Raw genomic sequence first — 16,340 nt, 5'->3', positions numbered from 1 at the left:
GCTAGTGTGATCCAGATGCTACCTTCATTTTATGGTCTTAGTAATGAAGACCCACATCGTCATCTCGACAAATTCCTTGAAATTTGCTCGACGGTGCGAATCAATAATTTTGGAGACGATGCTATGAGGTTAACCTTGTTTCCCTTCTCTCTGAAGGATAAAGCCAAGCATTGGCTGAAGGCATTAGATACGGTTCAAATTACCACTTGGGAACATATGCAACGGGAGTTTCTAAAGAAATATTTCTCAATTGGTAAGACGAATCAATATCGAAAGGCCATCACCTGCTTTTTGCAAATAGATGGAGAAATGTTTCACGAGACTTGGGAGAGGATGAAGGATCTTCTTCGCAAGTGTCCCCACCACCAAGTGCCTCGTTGGCAACTGGCGCAATATTTCTATGATGGTCTTACTGAGAAGAACCGTCAAATGGTTGATTCGACATGTGGGGGCACTTTTATGCTCAAGAGTGAGGACGAGGCTTGGTCTTTATACGAGACCTTGAGTGAAAACACGATGCATCATACCTTGTCTTCACGGCTCGATAGAACCATATTTGTGCCTAGTGGTCCTAGGAAAGGTGAGATTTTTGAAGTAGGGTCTGAATTAGAATTGCAAACCAAAGTTGACCAGTTGACTAGGAAATTAGATCAATTCCTAGCCAATTCTTCACGAAGTCCAGTAGGAAGAGTGTGCGAGCTATGCGCTAGCCCTGCACATTGTGTTTCTGAGTGTCCGGCAACACCACTATATTCATAATTCGTTTAGGAGCAGGTGAATGCTGCCAAAGGTTTCGTTAAGCTCGTGCATGATTCGTTTGCACCCTCATATAACCCGGGTTGGCAAAACCACCCCATCCCATCTCATCAACCCTCCCAGACACAGCATAGACATAGTACCCTTCAGAAGGTTACTCACGTCCCATATTCTCACAGTTCCACCCCCCGTATAGTCTGCCTTCTCCTCATGAGCCCACTTCGAGCATATCATTTCAGGAGAAGATGTTAAAGGCCTTTTCTGATATCAAGGTTACTCTTTGTTCCCACACGCAGTCAATAGCCAAGCTAGAGACTTAAATGAGATAGTTGGCTAAGGCCTTCAGCAGACAAAGCAAGGGGAACCTATTTAGTTAGCCTGTTATCATACCCAAGGGAGAGGATTCCATGTCATTTGGCTTGCATCCCACTGATTCACACCCTGCGCAGGTTAAATCAGTTACATCCCTTCAGAATGGGAAGGTGTATCACTCCATTCAAGAATCGACTCATGAGCCCAATATCATACCCACCGACGAGTCGATCTTCTTCATTAGACCTCAGGAGAAGGGGCAAGGCCCACAATTTCTATATTCTTTATATATTCATAGAGCCCCAGTCTCCCAAGCATTAGGACCATCGATTGCTTACAACAAGCAAGAGATGTGAATGCAAAAGATGCTTGACCTAGTCAAGCAAGATCATATCCATCCTTTGTTTGAGTCTACATTCAGTGATAGTCGATCGATCCTAGACTCTTCTTTTGAGAGTAGTCTCCCAGAGGAGACTAACCTCCGTTCTTCCTGTAGCGAGAGTCATGATATCACTTTTAGGGGTCAAGTGGGTGGGAACACATTGCGTAGTGTCACAGATGGGCGGAAACACAGTGCATAGTGTCACAGATGACACTCTTTTCTTCAGCGAGCCTGATTGAGCTTGACTTCATGTCCATTGATCTCATGGACGATGAAGGGTTTTTCCAGGGATCCGTTTGACTGGGGACATAAAACTTAGCGCTTTATGAGAGGCAACCCATATGTTGTATATTACTAGATTTTCTTTTAGGATTTGTAGATTTTCTTAGGTTTTTGTTTTTCATTTTATTCATGGTTTTTATGTCATGTCATGTATATATTGCATTCATAGAACATGCATGTATAATTTATGTCAGGTTGTTTCTACGCTTTTTCCTCATTTATTGCATTTTATGTGCATTCACATAGTGTGGGGGAGTGCCACTGGGACAGTGTCATTCAAGCATGGGGGGGGGGGTAGTTTACACACCTTGATATTTCTGTCTACGTTCTTGCACATGTTTACATATCTTTCATGAAAAAGTAGGCTTTTAAAGAAAGAGTTTGAACTTATATGAATGTTATTTCAAATCTAATGCTTTTAGAGGATTTTTAAGCCCCACAAATTTTTTTTTCTGACATGAATCTAGAAATCGTGGTTGTTTATGTGAATTTCAACGAAAAGATTATAGATGCATGTTAGAGTTTATTTTGAATCACAAGTATGAATATGTACAGTTTTATTTTTGAAAACTAAGCAAATGAACAACATTGCAAAATAGCTCAAAAAGTGAAATGAGCATACGTTTAGTTGTTTGATATCTTCGTATTCCCCAGTAACTGGGCTTAGACCCAAGTTGAAGTGTTTGAGTTTCATATCGAAAAGGTTAACGAAGGAAGTCAATTCTTTGTCTATGTTCATATTTGTGGCCTATTTTGTTCGAGCAAAGTAGAGCCTGAGGGGTGTTTAAACCTGGTGTCCTAAAGCCATCTGGTTTGGGAGCCACCGACTCGAAAGCCCATTACATGAACTTTATAGCGAGCCTAGTAGATATTGACATTGCACATGACAGAAAAGTAGACTATACGTAAACTATAAAAAAAATTAAAGGTCTAGTGACTCTAGCAATTAAGTCCGAGGAATACTTTGTATCTGGTGCCCTAAGGTCGTCTGGCCTGGGAGTCACTGACCCAAAGCTCGTTACACGGGGCACGAAAACTGGAAATTTGATATAGTGCTCAATAAAAGAAAGAAAGAAAAAAAAATTATGTGAAAAATTGAAAATCAAGAAAAAGAAAAAGAAAAGAGCGTAAAAGAGAAAAGCTTACTGTTTATAAGCAAATATTGAGAAAACCTGTGCAGAACACATATGAGTGAGGATAAGTAAAGAATAGCATGTATGTATTTGAATTTATGAGAATGAAACATAAATGATTATGCTATTTAGAAAAATAAAAGAATTTCTTTTTTTGTGGTGGTATATAAAAGACTCTAATTATGTTTTGATTTTGAAATAACAAGAAATATTTGTGAAAACAAAGTCTTTAACTACCTATTGCTCATGAAGATGGGTACTTATATGCATACATGACAGAGATGTTTGTGGGTAGCATCATTGTAAACCCTCACGAGACCTTACTCGTCCACTAGGGTAACCCAGGGATTGAAAGGGCTTGTTGCATATGCTAAATGCAACCATGATTCCTACGAAAGTGAGTTGGTTAGTTATTGATTCTTGCAGATTTACTTCAGTTTGCTTGAGGACTAGCAAATGATAAGCATGGAAGTATTTGATCATGCATTTATTTTAGCATTTTATCATATTAATTCATGCATGATCCGATGAATAATCGCATTAAATTCTCACATTTATCATTAGTTTCAAGAAAACTTGCAAAAAGGTAAAAAACAGAAAAAGCATAAATTGCGAATTAATTTGGCGATTTAGGTCGTTTAGAAATTAGTTAGTCGTATTTTTCTTTAGGATTTAGATTTTTAACTAAGTTGGGTTCGAAAAAATAAACCAACATAGTTTTTAGGAAGTTTTAGTAGTTAGTGTAGGTTTTTAGAAGTTTTTTTTAGAAAACATTTCTTTTGAAAATCTCTTTTTGGAATTTTTGTAGAATAGTAGAGTAAGTTTTAAAAGTAGCAAAACCCCCTTCTCTCTTTAAAAACCCTATGTATGGGATTGAGAGAGGGGTCCTCCATTGCTCAAACTTAGCCCCTATCTTTGAACTCCTCTCCATCGAATGCTTCTTCTCCCTTCTTTCTTCCTCCTCTTCTCTCAATCCTTTTCTCACCGGTGGATTTCTTCTCAACGGGCGAAGTAGCGGCAAAGGAGTGACCATTCTCTCCTCAACCAAACCGTGGTAAGCACATCTCTTCTTCTTCCTAATTCTTCTTCTTCTTCTTCTATACCTCTTCTCCTTCACTTCTTCTCCTTCTATGCATTCACGCATTCTCTGTTTCACATCAAAGCATTCATCTGCATCCATAGTATCTTCTGCATAGTTTTTTATTTCATTATTAGTGTGATTTAGTTATATCGTAGATTCATTTAGCCTCTGCATTCATTCGTTTGTTGCACAACATATGCATTAATTGCATCATCACCGTGAAATTCTCTGATTTCACAGTGAAATTGCTGCCGTGAAATACATTCTCAGATCTGCCAGGAATTCAGATCATTGAATTCCCTGAAATATGTCTACTGATCTGAAATCCCATTCAGATCTGCCGAATTTGTCTGGTCTGCTGGACCCAAGCAATTCATTATTTGTATCATTGACTTTCTTAGTGAAGAGCAGAGTTGTTGTGGTTTATTTGATCGGCTGGATTCCTCTTTTCTCTATCAGTGGATTCAACCCTCTTTTGCCAGATTAGCTCCAGACTGGCCGAATTCCTCTTCTTTTTGTTAGATTTCTCTTATGTCAGAATATGCTTGCCGATATGCCGGATTTTCTCTACCTATCGTGAATCCCTTCTGTTAATTCACTATGAATCGGATTGGATTCACAGTGAATTTTGCTATAAAAAATATCAGGATTTGTCCTCTATCTGGTGCCCTCACCTGAGCCTCATCATCGGCCGATCTTCGTGATTTCTTTGAATTGTGAAGGCACAAGTGATTTACGATACTGATTTTCTTCACTAGACTACATTCCATGTTCACGGCTGAACCTAATCTGGCAGCCTATCTTCCTGGCAGCCCCTGTTAAGGGCATCCCTTCTTCATGTTTGAATTTCACGACAACCTTACTTCATTTTGAATTTCATCTGGCCTTTGATTTTCACGGCTAAGCCTATTTCACGGCAACCTCCTTTTGTATCTTCACGACACTTATAAATTCATTTGCACAACATCTGTTGGTTTGTTGCATCTCATTCATGGCTGAATAACATTTTCTCCCTTATTTGCATTTCTGATTTCCTATTTTTTTTTCTTCCGATTTACTGTTTTGCTTTCAGTAATTTCTTGTTTTACATATGCTGAAATTCTTGTTTTTCCATTCCCTGCTTTTCCTGTTTTCATTTTGTAATTGTTAGTGTAGTTGATTAGTAAGTAATTGATAGTTGTTAAGTCAAGTTATTTTTTTTAGATAATACATGTTTAGTTACTTAAGTTGATTAACTATTAGTTAGATGAGTAATTGTTAGCTTAATCATGATTTCATTTAGTTAAGTAAATCGGTTTACTCAATGCTATATCATTAGATTTACTTAGTTAATTAGTTGTTTTCGATATTATATTTAGTCTTAGAATTACTTAGTTAATTGTTATTAGGTTAATATAATTTTACTTGTCATTTAGATTGCTTTCATGATTTTTTTTGTATTTTTAGCATTTAGTTAGTATACTTTGTTTAGTATAGTTCACTTTTTTTCTCTTGTGTTGCTCGTGTTCTTTTGATTTGTGCAGCATCGCACAGGAGTGGAGCGAAAGTGATCAAGTGACACAAAAGCACAAGAGTAGAAGGATTTTTGCTTTTATTTTAGAATTTAGGAATTTAATTTTGGGTTTGTAAATAAAGTCTCTTAAGCCCACTGCATAGGGTATTCATTCATTGTAATAGCCAAGTAGTTTAATTTTTTTTGTACTTTTCATTTTGACAATAAAGAATAGTTAGTTTTTTGTTTGAATACGAAGTATTCCCGTTTCCTGAGTTTGACCCGGTCTCTACTACTAGTGAGAACCAATTTTTATTATTTGATGTCTGGTTTTCACATGCTTTTTATATAAAAATCTTTTCAAAAATACAATTTCATCAAAAAGACATCAAGTACCTCCGCATAAGTATGGCAGTTTAGGGCTTAGGCCAAAAGAGGGTAAGAGTGATGGCAAAGCTAGGGTAGACGTTATCTCTAGGACCAGTGCTTAGACAGGGAATTTTTGAATCCTCTAAACTCTAGGGGTCAACTCCTATTTATAGGAGTATAAAATGATATATGGATCATAGGTTTTTAGGTTTCAGATCCATTCCAAATGGATCTATGCTTATCCTCTTAAAGGATAAGGCTCATCCATGAAGACTCTCATACGAAACACACACAAAGAGTTTGAGTTTAACTGAGACTTGTTTCTTTGAGAAGCTTATCCGCACACTCCGCAGGGCAGACCACACAAAGGACTGTTGTCCTAGGGTAGGACAACACCCATGAGTGTCGTCCCAAGGCAAAACGACACTCTAGTGTGTCGCCCTAGGGCAGAACAGCACACTAGAGTACCATCCCAAAAATTTGGGTTTATACAACGTGCTTTTAATTGATGAGCTCCGTTAAGGCTTGGGTGTTGGTGACTTGCATAGGGGTGAGGCCATTAAGTGGCCTGATTCTTGGCAAGGGTTTCAAGTCATAAAAAAGAATTAATAGCCCTTAGAAGTGAAGGAAAATTTTTCTTTTCACTAAACTAAACATTGAAAAATATTAAAATGATTGATTGAATAATTCCTATGTCTGACATGGCTATCGTAAATGTCTTTTCCACCTGCTAAAGGCTGCAGGCTACTACTTTTAGGTTCTTGTGAAGCATGATAAATAGGTGAAGTTAGCTCTCATGCAACTAGATGTAAAGTTTAATGTGCTGAACAATTAAGTTAGAATTGTTATTTATGTATTTAGATTCTCATTTTTGTATGGGATGCATGAGTCCATTGCTTTGAGTGCTATTTTAATGCAAACTTGTGATCCGTTTCCACAACCAACAAATTCCTTTTTTTCATCTTAACCACCATTGAGATAAATCCTATTTGATCTAATTTTCTGTGAATTCCATGAGCATCACTACTAATGCTTAGCATCCTATTAGCACTGTTGCTAATGTTAATTTTTTTAATGGTATGTATTTAGCCGATCTTCTTTAAGAACCGTATGCCGTGTCATGAATTTTTTTTTTCAATAACAGAAAATCATCACTAAACAACCAAAACAAAATGATAAAGAAGCCTGGTGATGAGGTGGTCTTTAGCCCAATGAAGCTAATGGCCATTCCAAGCCAAGAACATCAATAAAAGGGATACTCAGTTACCCTGCTAGTTCACCACAGACAGCATAAAACAAAAAGTTCTTAAATCTGGATGCCATCCTGTCCCAGAAATTGTTCCAATCTTCACTGCAGAATTAGTTCACCCCAAGTCTTATATGTAATTATTGACCGCAAACACTAAGAATGATCTTCATAAATAGTCCCACCAATTTATTTTGACCTTTAATTCCATAATTTTGTTGTATATTTACCAAATATCCCACATAAAGCTTTTTTTGTTCATAGTGAATTTGGAGGCTTCGATGCATGAAATTAGTGGTTGTTGACTTGTTTCTAGAACCACCCATCACAAGTCATGGGAATAATACCAAAAAAAGGGGTAAAAGATAATGCAAATAATATTTCACACAAAACTGCGTCGCATGAGACTGAATTATGTAAACTATGACATTTTTTTTCTTACATTCTAGTATTCTGTGGTTCTCTAAAAAATGGTAGCACAGAAACTCATGCCTAGCACACTAGCAGCCGTAAGAGGAGCCCTCTGTGAGAGACAGAGGTGCTCCCTCTTGCAAACATGCTATAGGTGGGATAGTGAGGGACTCCAATCCCCCATAAGCATTCCAACAGAAAGGATCTGCAACCATCTCTCCTTCTGCAGGAAGAAGCTCCACTTCTCCCAGTGTTATGTTGGCGCAGGGCATGGTGTCACTGCAAGCAAAATGGATCGGCGGGCTTCGAACGTCATACGTTCCCTTAATATTTCTGTATGCAACATCTGCAACCAATACAGCAGATGTCTGGTTCCTGCATGCCTTTGACAAGCAGTAGTACTGATCTATGATCATGCAGTTTCTAACATTCTCCATATAGACATTGCTGAAAGAAATGCCTGATACAGTCCCCATCCCTCCTTGCCATGTTTTGATCCTGACGCCATTATCTGAGTTTCGTATGACTGAGTTGGAGACTGATATATTTGAAACACAGGCCAGTGAATTATGGACTCCGAGACTTCCAATGCTGGTAATTAGTAAATTCCAAAACGGCAAGTAGTTAAATTTACTGAAGAAACAAAAGAAGACTTAAGAATAAACACTACAATCCACTAGAAGTATTGTACCTGATGCCGTGACTAGGCCCACATGTAACATTTGCTATGTCAACTTGTGAACAACCCGGACCAATCGATATGCAATCGTCACCTGATCAGTACATCAACTTTGCCTCAGAGTCGACCAACTTGAAAGAACCAAAGCAAGCTAAATGTACACAATCTTTGCTAGTGAATAGTAATAAAGGAAGGATTATGGGTTTTTACCATTGCTTATGAGCGAATTGTATATGCCAACATACTTTGTGTTCTCAATGTGAATCCCATCAGTATTGGGACTCGTTGCAGGGGAAGAAATGGAAATACTGTCAATGAGTACGTTATCGCAGGAATCAAATTTGACATGGAATTGAGGGCTGTTTTGGATTCTGATCTGACTTACTGTCAAGTTTGAGCTCTCAAAGAACCGAATGGCCTGAAATAAAAATTGAATCTTTCAAAATGGGAAACCCTGTATATCATATCTTCACATTGAAACAGAGTATGTTCTTGAACTTACTGCAGGGCTGTCACAAGGCCCTGGCAATGTTGATCCATTTGGGCCCTGAAACCAAGTAGAAGATGAAAACTTGATCAATGACATTGGCTTCAAAAGAATGGATATAGCTGAATTTTGAACTATGAACTAAAAATGAAATTGATTGATGATGATGATTCAAGATACCCTGTGTGGTTTGCAGGGAAGATCCCACCACTTCTGTCCATTGCCTTCAATTACTCCTCCGCCTTGAAGTGTCATTCCATCGACTCTGTAAAATACTATCCATTGGCGTGGACTATCTGATTTAGGCCAGCAGTCTGGCCCATCTGGTGGCATTAGAACTCCATCTATCTTCTCATAAGGAACAGAGAACATATCAGAATTTTGTGAAAACTAGAACAAGACCATAGGCAAATCAGACAAATTATTTCAGATAACTGTTCGATCGCAGGCACTCACTTGAAACGTGAAACCGCTCCTGCAAGGCCCCGTGAAGATCGTAGAAGTGATTGTGAAGGTATAGCCAGATGGAACAAGAAGAACACCATCTTCAGCTTTGCATGCAGCCTCCCAAGCTGCTCTAAATGCACTTGTATCATCGGTGGAGCAGTCACCAACTGCACCAAACGATCTTACATCAAAGATGCAAGATTCCGAACTCGAATTACCGGCGTTGCGGGAATCCGGAGACTCTGAAGGAGGGTAAGCAGGTGGTTGAGAAATAGAACCATATAAACCAGAATCCGGACGTTTATGCTTATGGTGGTAATGGGGTCTTCCTAACACGTAGCTGGCCTCTAGCAGAAGACAGAAGACGATAAAATCAAAGAGAAAACCATGGACGACACCCATCGCTTGTAACAACACAATTCTCTAAGTAAGGAATGCTATCTCCAATTTTGAACCCAAATTGGAGATTAACTTTCTTGTGTTCTGAGTTTGGCAGGATAATCACAAGAATGACTAGGGATAAGACTCGCGGCATTCAATAGTCTTGTTTACAGTTGAACTAAGATAGGACTACCAGAAAGTTATAAAATTGAATGCCTCATAACTTCTACTAATCAGATCATTAAGAGAAATAGATAGTGAAGAGAAAAAGCAATAGTGGTGTAACTCTTTAAGCTTCATTAGTAAAGAAGACACTTTTAGAGTACCAGCAAGAACAACACAGAAAAGATTGCAGCTGAGCAGTAAGTGTCTGAAAGGCACAGCAACAGCCACACGATGCAGTCACTCATTTATACTATACACCAAGCTTGTGGCTCTGCGATCTTCATGGAAGGGGCCCACCCTATTGCCACGTGTAAGTCACAAGTTGGTTAGCATTTCAATGTTATGGTGAAAACTATTGGCTCTCAATGGCGGAATGCAGAGTAGTTTGTGATCCTGAGTGCACTTGGGGATGCTCAATCCTGTGGCAATCACGGATTTAGTACATTTCTGAACATCCACTAGTACCCATAAGCAGTCATATCACCGTTACATTATCTTATTTACAGAAAACTCTTGCAGTGTGTTTCATTTGTGATACTCTGAACTGCTATGTTGCCCATTGGTTTTCATTTTTTTCCTGCTAATCCTTAGCTGTCCATTGGTAGCATTGGAATTCCACCAATAATAATAATAACACTACTAGTAAATAATAATAACAGTATTAATAATATTATTAATATCGATCTCCATCCAATAGGAAGAAATGCACACACATATGCAGCACATACGTATGCATGCCTACACACTCGTATATATGCAGGTTAATGCATATTCTATTCTCGTTGTCGCAAGCCAATATATAGGTAACATATCATTGGCTATCAATATCAGATATTGCCCATATTATTGGCTATATGTGCCAAATTAATTGTATCATTTATTAATAATTTATAATTAAAGTACACAAATGTGTTTACTAGCTATTAAAGTTAATGTCACCAACGTTTAATATTACAAATAAAATAAGAAATGGCTCTGTACTAAGATTTAACCCTATATCTATTTGGACTAGAACTGAAAGAGAAATCCCATTAAGTTGTAAAGTTGATAAAATATCTAAACCAAAATCAATTAATTGTCAATTGAAATCCTTAGAAACTAGTTGAGTTTGATGGCTCAATTAATATAAAATATCATTGAAATTTTGAAATGGGTAAAATATCAGCAAAAATACATGGATGTCTTAATTTAATTATCATGACATATCATGATATTTCTTTCCTATAAATTTTTGTATTCTATCGAGTTTTTGCCCCTCTATATAGGACTAGTGTTACTATGGGTATAGTATGAAAGAAAATCACCAAATGATACGTGACAATATCAACACATATTTCTCCCTTTGTGGTGTATAATCGAAAATTCTAGATCATTGTTGGATTTACTATTATTATTATTATTAGTAGTAGTAGTAGTATTAAAAGCCATATTAGGTGCTATTGAACGTGGATTGTGAAATATGAGCCACAAACATGCTTCTACATAAGACAGCGAGTTGGCAACCTAGTGCAGTACTGCTGCAGTTTAATTTTTTTTTTTACTTTTCTGATTGCGCCAAAATGTTCATTAGAACCTACATTGTTTCATAATCTGTGTTAGGAAAAAGAAGAAGAAAAAAACAGTGCTTGCATGAGTATGCAAGTGGGCTAGTTTAGTCAGTTGCAAGTTGTTTACATCGATTAATCGTCTGGGAATAATAAAAAGTCGATAAATTCTTTCAATTATTAAATACATCAGCAGACAATTTTATAAACAAGATCGGATGCATAAGAAACAAATAATGTTTTATCATTTAATAATGTAAAAGTCTAAAGGATGAACAAGGTTAGTGTGGGTAGTGTTTGGATTTATCAGGGTTTAATATATATAATATATAGGGTAAATAGGAGGGGAGAGTTTGGGGGGAAGGTGGAAAATTGTCTTTGTAGGTGTGTCTCATGAAAAAGTTGGGGTAGTACTACTGGTGCACCAGCATGGGGTTAGGAAAAGGGAGTCTGTGAGGACAAATGAATTAATGGTGGTGTCACGGGTTCCTTAAGTCATATGGGGTTGCTTGGGGGAAACAACAGGACATATGATGTGTGATGCTGAAGGAATCACAGAAAGCAACCTGAGAGTCACGAGATGGTGATTTCGAAGAGAGAAAATACCATCGAAACCAATCATGCTTTAGGGTTTTCCTTTTTTTTCTTTGTGCACGAGAGAGAGAGAGAGTGGTGCATTTGTGAGCAGATCCAGTGATTGGCCCCAACCACTGGATGCCACGTATGCCTGCCCCTCCTTTCAGAGGGGTCCCATGCTTACTCCCCCTTTCAAAAGGGCCTCAGACACAATGTGTTCGGCCGGATCACAGGACTATCCCTCGCATGAGAGAGAGAGAGAGAGAGAGAGAGAGAGAGAGAGAGAGAGGTTCTTTGTCCATGTGTGTCTGTGTGGTTAGGTTGAGGGGTGGTTTGCAAACAGCAGAAAATCCAAAGTTCGGTCGATGCATGTAACACAAAGTACTAGCAAGCAACCGCCCCTTTTTCATGCATATGACATAACAATAGTCTTGTTTAATTAGCTTAACTCAGTAGTCTTGTTTCATAGGGTTACTTTCCAATATAATTTTGAGATTAAAAACATTTCATGTCTTATTAGTTCAGAAAGTTTCATCTGTAACCACAGATATATTATATATAATCGTGCACATCTAACAAGAACAAAGTAGGATGACCACTAGGATTTTGCACTCCTCAAGGATGTCCTCACTCATGTTCACTAGTCCATTTCTAAAGTCTGCCATAAGGCTCACATGGAGATGTCAGGCACTGTTTGTGATCAGATCCAGTGATCGAGCCCGAACACATTATCACCCCTTCCCCCCAGCGACGGGCCCCATGCCTCCCCAGTCTCCCCTTTCGAAAAGGCTGAACACGTTATATGTGTTTCGGCCCTGTCATACAACCACGCCTGGGAGTGATAGATTGCCTTAGGGCTCATATTCGAAATTCTAATCTAGCATAGGGACCACGCCAGATCAGAGAGTTGAGCAAAAGGAGGATAACAGATCCTCTGATCTAAGATCAACTAAATCTCACAGATGTACGGTTCCCTGGCCTTGATAGGGGGCGAGCGCTACGGGACATGTGGAGTGCAGTTGAGCCAGACTGCCGGAGAACCATAGAATGACCTAAAAGCGGATCGGGAATAAAACAGGAAGCAGCCTGTGGTCCGAACCAAAAGCCAAAAGGAAGCTTATTAGAAAACAAAAAAAAGAATCAAATAGGAATCAATTAGATGGAATTGGGTGAGAAGCGGATATAAATTCATATTTTTCAACTAACAGAAATATATAATTTATTTTATCATTGAAAAATGAAGGCATGAAAAAAGACTTATCTTAAAATGAATCTTATATTCTACCACTTAACAAGATACACATGTTATTACAAGCACTTTATACATCAAACAATAATTAATAACATATGCTAAATTTTTTCTTATTATCCTCAAACAAGAAAAACATATACTAAATTTTCATGTAATGGCCAAGTTATCACAAAAATTCACATTTATATAATAAGAAATTAAGAATTACTAATTAATAAATAAAACATAATATAAACATAGTCTCATTAATTATATTTTATTTTAAAACTTAAAATACAAGGTTTATTCTTGAAAGTCAAGAATTTTTACGTATGAATATAAGATCTTGGAAATCGAAGATGCTCTCATATGCTGGTCGTATTCTGTTGATTCAAAATACTCAGGCAAGTATTCCTGTGTTTTGGTTGATATCGTTTAATTTGCCTAAAAAAATCATATGCCAACTGAAAACTATTTTCAAAAATCAGGCGACCCCATCTTGTTGCTTGAGAGGTTCTATGTAAACCAAAGGCAGAAGGTGGTATTGGTTTGAAGAGAGAGGGTGTTGTGTGTTCTCTCCGAAACACAAATTTGTGTGTTCCTGTGTATACGGAGGAATATCTTGGGACCCATGATAATTCATATGCCAATGTTGCCCACGATGACTTTATAATAAAATAACATATAAAAAAGATAGATATGCTTTTGACGGAAATGTCCTTCCGTAAGATAGATATGTGTTGGACGAAAATGTCCTCCCGCTCCCCATATATAGATTTGCACGTTCCGCCTTTGTTTTTAGCTTGTGCTACAACACATGGTCGCGTTCTCGTTCCTGCCTTGTGTTAGATAGAAAACTTTTCCTGGTTCGTTCCTACCTCGTGGAGATAACTATAAATCGAACAATTGGTTCGATCATTGGTGGGCGTCAAAGGGGGATTTGTCGGTCATCTCTTTTCACAGTCTTTACTTCTTCTTCATTTTTGTTAGGCAATATGGAAAAAGCAATGAAGCACAAACATTCCAACAAGTGTCATTAAAGCATCGTGAGTACCTTTCCATGTCATCGTGCTATTGTTGAAGGACATATGTTTTCGTGAGTGTCATTAAGGCGTTGTTTTGTTATTTCAGGTAGATTTTATCCTTTCAACGGTTGGAAACTTGAAGACATTTGTAAGACGCTGGGACCTGTTGACAAGAATGCTTGGTTACAGATGTGAGCAATGGCCTCTACCCCATCCGGTATCGTTCATTCACTCAATATATGCAATGTAACACAAATTGCGGTTGTAGTAACATGTATATCGATTTGTGAGATATTGTTTCACTTGTAATATATTATGCTGAATTGTCGTATATCGATTTGTAAGATATTATGTGTTTTCTATTATCGATTTGTGAAATATTATTTTGTTTGTTGATATCAATTTGTAATATTATGCTGAATTACCGTATATCAATTTGTAAGCTATTATGTGTTTTATAATGTCGATTTGTGAGATATTATTTTGTTTGTTAATATCGATTTGTAATATATTATGATGAATTGTCATATATCGATTTGTAGGATATTATGTGTTTTCTATTATCGATTTGTGAGATATTATTTTGTTTGTTAATATCGATTTGTAATATATTATGCTGAATTATCGTATATCGATTTATAAGATATTATATATTTTCTACTATCGATTTATGAGATATTGTTTTGTTTGTTACTATCGATTTGTAATATATTATGTTGAATTGTCGTATATCGATTTGTAAAATATTATGTGTTTTCGAGTATCAATTTGTTAGATATGGTGTTGTTTGTTAATATCGATTTGTAAGCTATTATGCTTAACTAATCAGTAGCCGTTGTTATATGCATCTTGAATAAATCGTAGTAAACGTATGCGCTGGCTAACACAAATTGATATTTTGCACATGATTGTTGAGTATATCAGTTAGTTGCAGTGAAGATGGCGTATCTCAATCATTGGGAAGTCATCGAGCAACAGACATTTGTACTATCAATGCACTTGAAGAATTGAATATGTGCACTAATGATGCACATGATAAGAAGGGTGCAGGCATTGGATTCACTCTTGACTTGAATATTCCCTCAGACGAAATGCAAGTCGATAGTGAAGTAGACGATCATGACAGTGCACTTGACAAAAGTGCAAGCACCTCAAGTCTACATGATAGTACACTTGATTTTGTTCCCGTAGAGGGAATGCAATTTAATAATGAGGAAGTTGCATACAAATTTTACAATGATTATGCCTTAAAACTTGACTTCAGTGTTAGAAGGTATTCTTGGGCAAAAAATGCACAGGGTGTCATAGTGAGAAAGGCATATGTTTGTTTTAAGCAAGGTTGGAAGAAGTCAAGTGAAAATCCAACAAGGAGCAAGTCAGATTCAAGATGCGGTTGCCCAACGAGAATGATGTTAAGAAGACTTCCGAATGGGAAATATGTAGTTCATACTTTAATCAATTATCATAACCATAAATTAGCCGCTTCATTTATGACTCCTATGTTAAGGTCACATAGAAAAGTAACTGAAGCGCATACTGTAATTGCTGCAATAGTTGATACCGCGACATTGCACCAAGAAAGACATACAATTTTTGCGCGCACGTAGATGGGGCAAGGCAGGAATCAAGGACAGGAACAGGGTGAGGCGATGGAAAGAGTAAATTCGTCCCCACCTCCATTCCCACATGGGTTTTGATTTTAACCTCTATCCCCACCTCCATCCCTATTTCATGTGTTTCATCTTCGGTCCAAATAGGCCGAGTTTCCCCCGGTCCACTGCCATCCCTATTTAGATGTCATGTGTTGTGACTCTCTTCAGGCAAGGTTTACACATGCTAAATATTTAAATAATAGAAGTTTGTGGGGGAGCTAATCTGAATCTCGACTCTGGTGCTTGGAAGGGTATGATTCAGGATGGAAAAAAAATGTGAAGAAGATAACCATGAAGAATGACATTGATTTTTCCAGAGATTGGTCTTCATGTCGGATGTGGTTTCTTCGAGTTATATATATATATATATATATATATATATATATATATATATATATATATATATATATATATAATAGAGAATGCACACATAAGCATGAGAGGAAGCATAGGAGATGTGTAGGGAAATAAAAGAAGTAAAGAAAAAACACGAGCGAACCATGGGTAGCCGTTATTCATCCCAACTGTCCCATTGGATTCTCAAACATGTTGAAAATCCAATGTGTAATGACCCCCACCATTATCCTGGTGGTGCATATCTCAATGGCCCACTAAGTGGGTCATTGGATTCCATGTGAGACCCATTTGGCTACACTGGATCAATATCAAGATCCCACTTAGCCAAATGG

General features: G+C 37.5%; 1 protein-coding gene across 1 annotated transcript; it reads right to left on the bottom strand.

Annotated features, from left to right (window-relative positions):
• Positions 1–7,553: 7,553 nt before the first annotated feature.
• LOC149820970 (polygalacturonase At1g48100-like) lies at positions 7,554–9,479 on the bottom strand. The gene is made up of 6 exons (XM_089981872.1): positions 9,087–9,479; positions 8,811–8,978; positions 8,646–8,690; positions 8,354–8,561; positions 8,156–8,237; positions 7,554–8,055 (listed from the first exon to the last, which is right to left on the bottom strand). The coding sequence occupies exons 1-6, from the start codon at positions 9,477–9,479 to the stop codon at positions 7,554–7,556; spliced, it is 1,398 nt and encodes a 465-aa protein (XP_089837998.1).
• Positions 9,480–16,340: the final 6,861 nt, after the last annotated feature.

The sequence above is a fragment of the Nuphar pumila genome, chromosome 12 (genome assembly GCF_984573655.1).
Source record: "Nuphar pumila chromosome 12, dmNupPumi1.hap1.1, whole genome shotgun sequence".
NCBI lineage: Eukaryota > Viridiplantae > Streptophyta > Magnoliopsida > Nymphaeales > Nymphaeaceae > Nuphar > Nuphar pumila.
The sequence above is the reverse complement of the archived record's forward strand: the minus strand, read 5'-3'. Positions and strand labels throughout refer to the sequence as shown.

What these genes read in the sequence shown, in the direction of transcription:
- LOC149820970 (XM_089981872.1), bottom strand. Translation starts at nt 9,479, where the DNA reads ATGGGTGTCGTCCATGGTTTTCTCTTTGATTTTATCGTCTTCTGTCTT. An exon ending in GGCCTTGTGACAGCCCTGCA is followed by an intron (nt 8,562 to 8,645) that starts GTAAGTTCAAGA and finishes TTTTTATTTCAG; the next exon opens with GCCATTCGGTTCTTTGAGAG. An exon ending in CAATTCGCTCATAAGCAATG is followed by an intron (nt 8,238 to 8,353) that starts GTAAAAACCCAT and finishes TGTACTGATCAG; the next exon opens with GTGACGATTGCATATCGATT.